At 45.5% G+C, this 13,439-nt stretch overlaps 1 protein-coding gene across 3 annotated transcripts in view; it reads right to left on the bottom strand.

Moving 5' to 3' along the window:
- The window catches only part of disp3 (dispatched RND transporter family member 3), a 94,691-nt gene that overhangs the window by 15,814 nt on the left and 65,438 nt on the right, over positions 1–13,439 (bottom strand). For 2 of the 3 annotated variants that reach the window (XM_061981769.1, XM_061981768.1), the window contains one exon: positions 13,109–13,245. The exons of the other annotated variant lie outside the window; for it this stretch is intronic. In XM_061981769.1, the coding sequence (XP_061837753.1) occupies positions 13,109–13,245 (137 nt within the window). The remainder of the gene's footprint in view (positions 1–13,108; positions 13,246–13,439) is intronic. 3 annotated transcript variants of the gene reach the window in all.

Genomic DNA, 13,439 nt, shown 5'->3' with positions numbered 1-13,439 from the left:
ATTGTTTGATCAAAACAAAGTCAAAAGTGTACAACAAGGAAAGAAAAAGTACAATTATCCATTACTCATTTTCATTTGTTGCCCTCAAAGTACTTCTGTGTTCAGGTAAATAATTGTAAACATGAACAAAAACAACAAAGAAATTATTTAAGAGAATGAAAATATCAACCTACTCACTCTCGTATGAATCATATACTGATACTGCTCTTGGTATCAACACCACCAAATGATGTGTGCTGACTGTCACAATGTTGTTATATTATCTCTCTCTAACTATTATTCATATATTTCTTCATTGCCTCTTAATAATAACTGCTTCCCTCCTTCCATCCACACTCCAACTTTACTAAGCACTTATTTCTTGATGTTTACAAATATTTTAGCAGTTAGCATACACATGTATATATACATTCATACAGTATATACATGTGTGTATATATATATATCATAATATTTTATTAGAGCGTATCAAAACACGTATTGGTATGTCAGACTTAGCCTTGTCTTGGTTTAACTCTTATCTTACTGACAGGATGCAGTGCGTCTCCCATAACAATGTGACCTCGGACTACGTCAAGGTAACGTGTGGAGTTCCCCAGGGTTCGGTTCTTGGCCTTGTACTCTTCAGCATCTACATGCTGCCGCGAGGTGACATCATGCATGTTAGCTTTCACTGTTATGATGATGACACCCAACTCTACATGCCCCTAAAGCTGACCAACACACCGGATTGTAGTGAGCTGGAGGCGTGTCTTAATGAAATTAAACAATGGATGTCCGCTAACTTTTTGCAACTCAACGCCAAGAAAACGGAAATGCTGATTATCGGTCCTGCTAGACACCGACACCTATTTAATAATACCACCTTAATATTTGACAACCAAACAATTACACACCTAATTAATAATACCACCTTAACATTTGACAACCAAACAATTACACACCTAATTAATAATACCACCTTAACATTTGACAACCAAACAATTACACACCTATTTAATAATAAAACCTTAACATTTTACAACCAAACAATTATACACCTATTTAATAATACCACCTTAACATTTGACAACCAAACAATTAGACATCTATTTAATAATACCACCTTAAAGGGGAACATTATCACCAGACCTATGTAAGCGTCAATATATACCTTGATGTTGCAGAAAAAAGACCATATATTTTTTAAACCGATTTCCAAACTCTAAATGGGTGAATTTTGGCGAATTAAACGCCTTTCTATTATTCGCTCTCGGAGCGATGACGTCACAACGTGACGTCACATCGGGAAGCAATCCGCCATTTTCTCACTTTCGTCGGTGTGTTGTCGGAGGGTGTAACAACACGAACAGGGACGGATTCAAGTTGCACCAGTGGCCCAAAGATGCGAAAGTGGCAAGAAATTGGACGAAATTTGTTCAAAATACGAGGCTGTGGGGAAAGCCGACGAAATGGTCAGTCGTTTGTTCCGCACACTTTACCGACGAAAGCTATGCTACGACAGAGATGGCAAGAATGTGTGGATATCCTGCGACACTCAAAGCAGATGCTGACATCAACTCCAAAACTGGACAGATCAGCTTTCAGGAAAAGAGAGCGGATGAGGGTATGTCTCCAGAATATATTAATTGATGAAAACTTTATTCATTACTCGCGGTTTTACGTAAATTATTATACATAAACTGTGTTTCCCAATAATTTAGCTTAAAAACATTTATTTTTTTCAATCATTCGAGTACATTCGGGTAGTCTTGTGTAATGCAGTATTTTGTGTCTATTTAGGTATGGTTAACCTGAGTACTGAAATCGTGGAAAAATATATGTTCTTAGCGCGCCTGAAATGGGCTGTCTGCACTCTCAAAGTGCATGTTGTTGCCAAATGTATTTCATATGCTGTAAACCTAGTTCATAGTTGTTAGTTTCCTTTAATGCCAAACAAACACATACCAATCGTTGGTTAGAAGGCGATCGCCGAATTCGTCCTCGCTTTCTCCCGTGTCGCTGGCTGTCGTGTCGTTTTCGTCGGTTTCGCTGGCATACGGTTCAAACCGATATGGCTCAATAGCTTCAGTTTCTTCTTCAATTTCGTTTTCGCTACCTGCCTCCACACTACAACCATCCGTTTCAATACATGCGTAATCTGTTGAATCGCTTAAGCTGCTGAAATCCGAGTCGGAATCCGAGCTAATGTCGCTATACCTTGCTGTTCTATCCACCATGTTTGTTTGTATTGGCATCACTGTGTGACGTCACAGGAAAATGGACGGGTGTATATAACGATGGTTAAAATCAGGCACTTTGAAGCTTTTTTTAGGGATATTGCGTGATGGGTAAAATTTTGAAAAAAACTTCGAAAAATAAAATAAGCCACTGGGAACTGATTTTTAATGGTTTTAACCCTTCTGAAATTGTGATAATGTTCCCCTTTAACATTTGACAACCAAACATTACACAAGTTGACTCGGTAAAGAATTTGGGTATTATCTTCGACGCAGCCCTCTCGTTTGAGTCACACATTAAGAGTGTTACTAAAACAACTCTCTCGTTTGAGTCACACATTAAGAGTGTTAGTAAAACGTCCTTCTTTCATCTCCGTAATATCACTAAAATGTGTTCCATTTTGTCCACTAGCAACGCTGAGATCATTATTCATGCGTTCGTTACGTCTTGTCTCAATTATCCATCCATCCATCCATCCATCTTCTTCCACTTATCCGAGGTCGGTTCGCGGGGGCAGCAGCTTAAGCAGGGAAGCCCAGACTTCCCTTTCCCCAGCCACTTCGTCCAGCTCTTCCCAGGGGATCCCGAGGCATTCCCAAGCCAGCCGGGAGACATAGTCTTCCCAAATTGTCCTGGGTCTTCCCTGTGGCCTCCTACCAGTCGGACGTGCCCTAAACAACTCCCTAGGGAGGCGTTTGGGTGGCATCCTGACCAGATGCCCAAACCACCTCATCTGGCTCCTCTCAATGTGGAGGAGCAGCGGATTTCCTTTGAGCTCCTTCCGGATGACAGAGCTTCTCACCCTATCTCTAAGTGAGAGCCCCGCCACCCGGCGGTGGAAACTTATTTTGGCTGCTTGTACCCGTGATCGTATCCTTTCAGTCATAACCCAAAGCTCATGACCATAGGTGAGGATGGGAACGTAGATCGACCGGTAAATTGCCAGCTAAGCTCCTTCTTCACCACAACGGATCGATACAGAGTCCGCATTACTGAAGACGCCGCACCGATCCGCCTTTCGACCTCACGATCCACTCTTCCCTCACTCGTGAACAAGACTCCGTGGTACTTGAACTCTTCCACTTGGGGAAGGGTCTCCTCCCCAACCCGGATACAGCATCTGCATTACTGAAAACGCCGCACGATACGCCTTTCGATCTCACGATCTACTCTTCCCTCACTCGTGAACAAGACTCCGAGGTACTTGAACTCCTCCACTTGGGGCAGGGTCTCCTCCCCAACCCAGAGATGGCACTCCACCCTTTTCCGGGCGAGAACCATGGACTCGGACTTGGAGGTGCTGATTCTCATCCCAGTCGCTTCACACTCGGCTGCGAACTGATCCAGTGAGAGCTTAAGATCCTGGCCAGATAAAGCCATCAGGCCACATCATCTGCAAAAAGCAGAGCCCTAATCCTGCAGCCATCAAACCAGATCCCCTCAACGCCCTGACTGCACCTAGAAATTCTGTCCATAAAAGTTATGAACAGAATCGGTGACAAAGGGCAGCCTTGGCGGAGTCCAACCCTCACTGGAAACGGGTCAGACTTACTGCCAGTAATGCAGACCAAGCTCTGACACTGATCATACAGGGAGAGGACCGCCAAAATCAGACAGTCCGATACCCAATACTCTCTGAGCACTCCCCACAGGACGTACCGAGGGACACGGTCGAATGCCTTCTCCAAGACCACAAAGCACATGTAGACTGGTTGGGCAAACTCCCATGCACCCTCAAGGACCCTGCCGAGAGTATAGAGCTGGTCCACAGTTCCACGACCAGGACAAAAACCACACTGTTCCTCCTGAATCCGAGGTTCGACTATCCGGCGTAGCCTCCTCTCCAGGACACCTGAATAGACCTTACCGGGAAGGCTGAGGAGTGTGATTCCACGATAGTTGGAACACACGCTCCGGTTTCCCTTCTTAAAGAGAGGAATCACCAGCCTGGTCTGCCAATCCAGAGGTACCGCCCCTGATGTCCACGCGATGTTGCAGAGTCTTGTCAACCAAGACAGCCCCACAGCATCCACAGCCTTAAGGAACTACAGGCGGATCTCATCCACCCACGGGACCTTGCCCCAGAAATAGGAGAGCCCACCACAGATTCCCCAGGCACTGGTTCCTCATAGAAAGATGTGTTGGTGGGATTAAGGAGGTCTTCGAAGTATTCCCTCCACCGATCAACAACATCCGCAGTCGAGGTCAGCAGAACACATCATCACCATACACAGTGTTGACAGTGCACTGCTTCCCCTTCCTGAGGCGGCGGATGGTGGTCCAGAATTGCTTCAAAGCCGTCCGGAAGTCGTTTTCCAAGGCTTCCCCAAACTCCTCCCATGTTCAAGTTTTTGCCTCCGCGACCGCTGAAGCCGCACACCGCTTGGCCTGTCGGTACCTGTCCGCTGCCTTCGGAGTCCTATGAGCCAAAAGAACCCGATAGGACTATTTCTTCAGCTTGACCGCATCCCTCACCGCTGGTGTCCACCAGCGGGTTCTAGGATTACCGCCACAACAGGCACCAACTACCTTGCGGCCACAGCTCCAATCAGCCGCCTCTACAATAGAGGTTCGGAACATGGTATAGTCGGACTCAATGTCCAGCATCTCCCTCGTGACATGTTCAAAGTTCTTCCGGAGGTGGGAAATGAAACTCTGAAAGGAGACTCTGCTAGACGTTCCCAGCAGACCCTCACAATGCCTTTCGGCCTGCCAGGTCTGTCTGGCATCCTCCCCTACCATCGCAGCCAACTCACCACCAGGTGGTGATCGGTAGAAAGCTCCGCCCCTCTCTTCACCCGAGTGTCCAAAACATGAAGCCGCAAATCTGATGACACAACTTCAAAGTCGATCATGGAACTGCGGCCTAGGGTGTCCTGGTGCTAAGTGCACATATGGACACCCTTATGTTTGAACATGGTGTTTGTTACGGACAATCTGTGACGAGCACAAAAGTCCAATAACAAAACACCACTCGGGTTCAGATCCGGGCGGCCATCCCTCCCAATCACGCCTCTCCAGGTTTCACTGTCGTTGCCAACATGAGCGTAGAAGTCCCCCAATAGGACAAGGGAATCACCGCGGGGGGCACTTTCTAGTACTCCCTCGAGTGTATCCAAAAAGGGTGGGTACTCTGAATTGCTGTTTGATGCGTAAGCACAAACAACAGTCAGGACCCGTCCCCCCACCCGAAGGCGAAGGGAAGCTACCCTCTCGTCCACCGGGTTGAACTCCAACTTGCAGGCTTTGAGCCGGGGGGGCAACAAGAATAGCTACCCCAGCCCGTGGCCTCTCACTGCGTGCAATGCCAGTGTGGAAGAGAGTCCATCCCCTCTCGAGAGAACTGGTTCCAGAGCCCTTGCTGTGCGTCGAAGTGAGTCCGACTATATCCAGCCGGAACTTCTCCACCTCGCGCACTAGTTCAGGCTCCTTCCCTCCCAGCGAGGTGACGTTCCACGTCCCAAGAGCTAACTTATGCAGCCGAGGATCGGACCGCCAAGTACCCTGCCTTTGGCTTCTGCCCAGCTCACATTGCACCCGACCTCTATGGCCCCTCCCATGAGTGGTGAGCCCATTGGAGGGGGGATCCACATTGCCTCTTCGGGCTGTGCCCGGCCGGGCCCCATGGGGACAGGCCCGGCCACCAGGCGCTCGCCATCGTGCCCCAACTCCGGGCATGGTTCCAGAGGGGATCCCCGGTGACCCGCGTCCGGGCGAGGGAAAACTGAGTCTCGGTTGTTGTATTTACATCGACGCGCTCCTTGCGGTCTGGAACTGTCTTTAGGGGTGGGTGGAGCAGAGACAGGTGGCGGAGAGGATGGCGTCTTCAGGCCTACCTGGGCTTAGGTTAGCTGTGACCTTGGCGCAGGTGGCTTAGCTGGAGGTTGTGGCTTGACACGCTGAAGAACTTGTGGTGGTGGCCGGGCCGGAGGTTGCTGCCTCGCTGGGCGCAGCTGAGCCACCCCACTAGCACAGCTCCCGGCACTAGCCCTCCCTCGAGGAGCGGATACCAGACGCGCTCCTTGCGGTCTGGAACTGTCTTTAGGGGTGGGTGGAGGGAGGTCAGGAGGGGGGTAGACTTCTCCCCTTTAAATTGTCCAAAATGGCTATTTTTATCCTCCATCTGAAGTTGTGTGGGCGGACAAAAAGAACAGGTCTGTGACGTGGGCGGGGCTTGAGTCTTGGGGGGCGGAGCTTGAAAATTAGGTGGCTTGGACTGACTAGCTCTAATTTCCATGAACATGTTTCGATAATGTCTTGTCATGGAATTGGAGTCTTTTGGGGGTGGCTGACAGAAAGAAAAAGAATTTAAAAAAAAATCCTGGTCTCCGACGTCATCAGCAGTGGGCGGAGTGACGTCATCAGGGGAAGAATACTGGGCAGCTTGTGGCGTGCTGTGTACCGGAGGAGGAAACTGAGGGAGTGGTGCGTCCTGGCAGCAAAGTGAAGCCCTTTTGGACGGCTTCCGTCTTCGCTGACGCGTCTGGTACTGCGGAGGTGTGGCAATGTTCTCGAGCCATACAGAGTTGATTGGGACCAACTTTCCGTTTAGGACCCCACATCAGGTCCTGGTGCTCCGAGGGGGAATAGCGAAGAGTCTCCGCCTCCATTGCGCGCAACACCTCCCACGTACATTCATCCATCTCCTCCACGTGCGTTGCAGGGGAATTGAATGCTGGCGTATTTCTGTCACGGCGGGGTCGCATCTTTATGCGGGGTCGTTCTCCCAGGAAGGCAGACGGACTACTCCGGACAAGGCGTGCAGGTAAAAACATGATTTATTCCTAGAAAATCAAAGCACCACCAAAAACAGAAAAAACAAGATCCCCATTAGCTGGTTGCCTCAACAACCCACTAGTCTTCCTGGGGTCCACAATTCAATACAATTACAACTAAAAGCATATAATTGTAACTACACAATACAGAAAAAAATAAAAAATAAAAACATCAATAAGAAAACAAGCAAACAATTTACAGTCATAGAATAATAATTACCATATAAATATAACTACACAATATAAAACCAAACAAATAATCAACGAGCAAACTAGTTTAAAGACTCAGATAAAATATTACTCTCTTTTTAAAAACCTGTGCCGGTGAGAATTCGAGGAAGGTTATTCCAGAGCGATAAAGATCGATAAATAAAAGATTTCCGCAAAGCATTCTTCCTGGGACGAGGGAGTACAAAATGCCCCTCACTGGACGCCCTGGAATTGTGATTATGTATAGTGCTACTGTGAATTATTTGGGCCATGAGAAAAGCAGGAGTTTTACTACCGGTTACTGATTTCAACAATACAAGAGTATTAGCTGACAACCTGTTCTGCACTGTTAGCCAGGAAAGAGAAGCATGCATTTGGTTCACATTGGTTCTTAGTGAACAACCAAGAACCAGCCTTGCTGCCCTATTCTGGACAATCTGCAACCAAGAACCGGCATTGCTGCCCTATTCTGGACAATCTGGAGCTTACTGATCTCACCACTTGCAGCAGACGCCCAGACTGTAGAACAATAGTCAAGATGACACAAGACTAAACTCCTAACAATTTGACAAAGAAGAGGTGGATCAACAAAAGCAGCACATTTCCTGGAAACACCAACAGCCCTTCCCATCTTTGTAACTATATCACTGATATGATTTGACCAGGATAGAGTGCAGTCCAGCATCACTCCAAGGAGCTTGGCACTTCTGACCTGTTGAACTATTGAAATACCTAGCCTCATATCCAACTTTGGGTCACAAGATAACCCTTGCCTAGTCCCCAATATAATACTTTTTGTTTTTGAGATGTTAAGGACAAGTCTGTTACATACTGTCCAGTCATGCACAGCTTTTAGTTCCTCACTCAATACTACATTAAGTACACTGCATGATGGTGCAGCATGATATAAGGTTGCATCATCAGCATAAAGAACCAATCTTGCACGCCCGGTAGCCCAATCATTGGTGAATATAGAAAAAAGTAAAGGTTCCTAGGCAACTTCCCTGTGGAACACCACAATCCAAACTTCTGCTATTCGACAAGCTGCCATTAAGATACACCTGTTGTGATCTTGAGGACAAATAACTCTGTATCCATATTAAAGCCGAAGTATTAAAACCATAACATTTAAGTTCCTCAATTAAAAGAGAGTGGTCAATCACGTCAAATGCAGCACTAAAATCTAACAACACAGCTCCAACCAACATAGAATGATCTATAGCATTAAGCCAATCGTCCGTCATTTGTATAAGAGCAGTGGACGTAGAGTGGCCCGTTCTATATGCATGTTGAGAATCAGTTGCTAGCCCATTTGATTGAAAGTAAGCTTGAATTTGTGCATACACACATTTCTCCAGTATTTTACATAACCCAGGTAGGATGCTTATTGGTCTAGAATTGCCCTCATTGAAAGCCAATTTGGTATCCTTATGTAGAGGAGTAACCTTTGCCACCTTCCATATCTTTGGACACAGGCCCACTTGTAAACATTTATTAAAAATATGACAAACAGGCACTGATATGATACCAGCAGTCATTTTCAGTAATTTACTATCCAGGTTGTCTACACCAGCTACTTTGTTGTCCGGAAGAGAGTGTAGTAACCTCTCAACCTCACTGACTTCAACCTGATGAAAATTGAATTCACAGTCTTTATTATACATTATAATATTCCTAATGAGGTCAGCTGATTTGTTGTTATTGGATATATGCATACCATGCCTTAATTGAGATATATTGTCAACATAATAGTTATTAAAATGATTTGCAATGTCACATGGCTTAGTGAGTACCAACCCATTTGATTCCACAAAAGGTGTACAGACATTGTTCTTTCTACCCATGATTTCATTCAAAACATTCCATAAGTTTTTGCTATCATATCTCACATCATATAACCTCTGTTTGTAATATTCCCTTTTTTTCAGTTTGTTTAACTTTGTGACCTGGTTTCTTAAGGAACAGTACTTATGCCTGTCATCAATTAAACCTGAGTTGACGGAGGCTTTTTTAGCCATGTCTCTTTCAGTCATTAAACTTCTATGTCCATTATCAATCCATGGGGCAGACTTAGTTTTGACTGAAAACTTTCAAAGGGGCATGCTTGTCCACAACACTCATGTACATTAACATAAATAAGTCCAGTGCAGCCTCAGGGTCTTCCTCACTGCACACCTCATTCCAATTTATACAGGATATATCATCAAAAAAACATTCTTCATCAAATCTCTTATAAGACCTTGTAAAAATAATTTTCGCTTTAGGTTTAGAAACCCTTGTCTTTCTAGTGACAGCTATTATATTGTGGTCAGTAAAACCTACAGGAACCGAGACTGCTTTGGAGCATTGGTCTGGAACTTTTGTATAAATATGATCAATGCATGTAGCTAAAATAATACCATCACTATTACTACCTATTCTCGTGGGAGGGGCAACAATTTGGGACAGATTGCAAGCATTTAAAATGGATAGTAACTTATTTTTGTTTGTACACACCTGTCCCAGCCAGTCAACATTCATATCACCCAGTAAATAGATGTATCTATTCTCATCTGATATCCTGTCAAACATCTGACAAAATTCCTTCAGATACAGAGCATCAGCACTAGGAGGCCTATAGAAACAGCATACTATAATTGGTTTCAAATAAGGCAGATGGACCTGCACACAAATAGCTTCAATGCTCTCCCTCATCAAATCATTACGCACTTTGATAGATAAATGATTCTGAACATAAATAGCCACCCCACCCCCAAACCTGTTCCTACCTTTCCTAAAAATTGAGAACCCCTCAATGGCTACAACTGAATCAGAAAAGGAATCATCAAGGTGGGTCTCAGAAATGGCAAATATATTAATAAAATTATCTCTGATAATACACTTGTCCAGAGTGTACCCCGTCTTCCGCCCGATTGTATTTGAGATAGGCTCCAGCGCCCCCCGCGTCCCCGAAGGGAATAAGCGGTAGAAAATGGATGGATGGAATACACCCTACTTCCTGATACAGGCTGCATACATTCACGTGAGCTAACACCAGGCCCCTATGAAGGCCCAGCTTAGTGCAGGACATAACAGTACTGGAAGTAGTCATGACACAGGCAAAACCAAGATACTAAAAACACCCACGAATGCCCATTCTAAAAAAGCCAGGGGGTAACCTTTGGGTCCCGATACAGCTGTCCATTTTTGTACAGCCTATCCACTGTTAGTGCCACTCTCTTGTTCTGGGCCCGGTTCTCTCTCATGATCGCTGACAGTTTCTTTCTCCTATCGTTGATCTCAGCAGGGAAGTGGTCCTTTAACCAGAGAGAGGTCCCTTTCAGCTCCTTTCCTCTGCTTTTCACCAACTCTTTGTGCTTAAAATGCTCAAAACGAGCTATTATGGGACAGACTTTATTGTCCACAGGTCTGCCCATTTTGTGCACTCTGGAGAAAGTTATGTCTCTTACCACTTCCGGGGAGAGTTTGAGCTTATCCGACATGAACTCTCTTACAGTTTTTTCCGGATCGGCGTTGCCCTCTCGGATCCCCGAGAATATGAGATTGTCTCTCATGTCCCTGCTCTGTACATCCAACAGCGTGTCTTTAATGCGCCTATAGTCCGCGGTAAGAAAATCGGTAGATCTCTGCATGTCAGTCATCGCGCCTCTCAGAAAGGCATTATCCTTTCTTAGATCCTCAATCTCCTTCTGACTGAATTCCAGGCTACTTCTCAAGTCACGGATGTCCTGCTGTAGTGTATCCAGAATATCCAGCTTGCTCAGTCTCGCGTTGATCGATTCCAATACCGATGGGTCCACCTCCATGCTACCGCCCGGCTCACCTCCGCTATCGGTCGAGCCTCGCTGGGATCGGTGTCTCCTAGCTGGTTGTTTGACTTTACACGCAGCCCCACCAGAGACCTCCTTCTTGTCACTCTTTTTGTTGGTCATAGCAACTGTGACTGTCCAAAAACCTGGTATTCAAACGTGCGATCGTTAAAATACCAAGCTCAAGGCGAGCTGGAGGTTAACGACTGGCTAGATAGCCACCTGGCTAAAAACAAACCAAGCTAGCTAGCGGTTGGTGATGTTTTTAAACAAACAAGGACACCTTGATCACTTTAGAATTGTCCATAAAGTGTCCATAAAAGTATCCAGAATAAATATACAAAATAAAATGTGATATATTTGCGACCTAAAATTGGATAAATACGCCAATTTCTGCTCGCGGAGAAGTTGACTTCAGACGTCACATCACCTGGACAGGAACCGGAAGTGGTCACCTCATGAAACTAGCAAAACTTACGTGACGAGAGCATGAAGCAAACAATGACGCCAGGCCGATTGACTGGCAAAGGCAGGCTTAAATAGTGCCTCTGATTAGACACAGGTGAGCGTCCCGAACACCAGAGGCAGGTGAAAACAATAAGGAGCCGTTGCAACCTAAACCAAACTCAGAGGTGTCACAAACAGGAACTAAAAGAGTCCAAAACTAACAGAAAATAACAAAAACATGATCCGGACCACGGATCATGACACTAGCCTTTAAATAGACCCCCCCTTTTAGACCAGTTGATCTGCCATTTCTTTTCTGCTCTGACCCCCTCTCCTGCGTGGAAAGATTCGGTGACCACAGATGATGTTCAAAGTGGGGACCCAGGGTGGACCACTCATCTGTACATCAGTTGGGGACGTTTCTGCGCTGCTAACCTGTCTCCACTCAATATGATCTCCTGCTGGCCCCACTATGGACTGGACTCTCACACTATTAACTAGATCCACTATGGACTGGACTCTCACACTATTATGTTAGATCCACTCTGGACTGGACTCTCACACTATTAACTAGATCCACTAAGGACTGGACTATCACACTATTATGTTAGATCCACTATGGACTGGACTCTCACACTATTATGTTAGATCCACTATGGACTGGACTCTCACACTATTAACTAGATCCACTATGGACTGGACTCTCACACTATTATGTTAGATCCACTATGAACTGGACTCTTACACTATTAACTATATCCACTATGGACAGGACTCTCACACTATTATGTTAGATCCACTATGGACTGGACTCTCACAATATTATGCTCGATCCACTCGACGTCCATTGCACCGGTCCCCACATCTGCGGTCCCCTCCAAGGTTTCTCATTGTCATTGTATATATATGTATAATCTGCTGGGTCAAAAGTATACATACAGCAATGTTAATATTTGCTTACATGTCCCTTGGCAAGTTTCACTGCAATAATGCGCTTTTGGTAGCCATCCACAAGCTTCTGGCAAGCTTCTACTTGAATTTTTGACCACTCCTCTTGACAAAATTGGTGCAGTTCTGCCAAATGTGTTGGTTTTCTGACATGGACTTCTTTCTTCAGCATTGTCCACACGTTTAAGTCAGGTCTTTGGGAAGGCCATTCTAAAACCTTCATTCTAGCCTGCTTTAGCCATTCCTTTACCACTTTTGACATGTGTTTTGGGGTCATTGTCCTGTTGGAACACCCAACTGCGCCCAAGACCCAACCTCCGGGCTGATGATTTTAGGTTGTCCTGAAGAATTTGGAGGTAATCCTCCTTTTTCATTGTCTCATTTACTCTCTGTAAAGCACCAGTTCCATTGGCAGCAAAACAGGCCCAGAGCATAATACTACCACCACCATGCTTGACGGTAGGTTTGGTGTTCCTGGGATTAAAGGCCTCACCTTTTCTCCTCCAAACATATTGCTGGGTATTGTGGCCAAACAGCTCCATTTTTGTTTCATCTGACATCACATGGACAAATATAAGACCTTCTGGAGGAAAGTTATGTGGTCAGATGAAACAAAAATTTAGCTGTTTGGCCACAATACCAAGCAATATGTCTGATACTGATAGATGACCACAGCCCTAATAAAAGGTGCTTGCTGACCTGAAACAAAGGCACCTGGTCATGGTCCGTGCTGCACAGCTGCCAGGGGGAAGGAGTGCTGGCGTTGAGGGAGAAGCGGTAAACCGTTGTGGAACTTCTGAGATTCAACTTCGATACAAACACTGTGAGTAAAAATGCTAAAAAACAGAAAGAGGGGTAGAGTGCGTCAGCAGAGAGCAAAGAGTTGTATTACAGTACATCTCTCAGGTAATACAATAGAAATCAAGCTTGGATATACATTCACATCAGTGTTTCTTCACCATTGTGGTGGTACCTGTTGTAATACACATTTTCACCACTGGAGTGAATGTCATGGACATACTTGCCAACC

Source organism: Nerophis lumbriciformis, linkage group LG24 (assembly GCF_033978685.3).
Source record: "Nerophis lumbriciformis linkage group LG24, RoL_Nlum_v2.1, whole genome shotgun sequence".
Taxonomy (NCBI): domain Eukaryota; kingdom Metazoa; phylum Chordata; class Actinopteri; order Syngnathiformes; family Syngnathidae; genus Nerophis; species Nerophis lumbriciformis.
The sequence above is the reverse complement of the archived record's forward strand: the minus strand, read 5'-3'. Positions and strand labels throughout refer to the sequence as shown.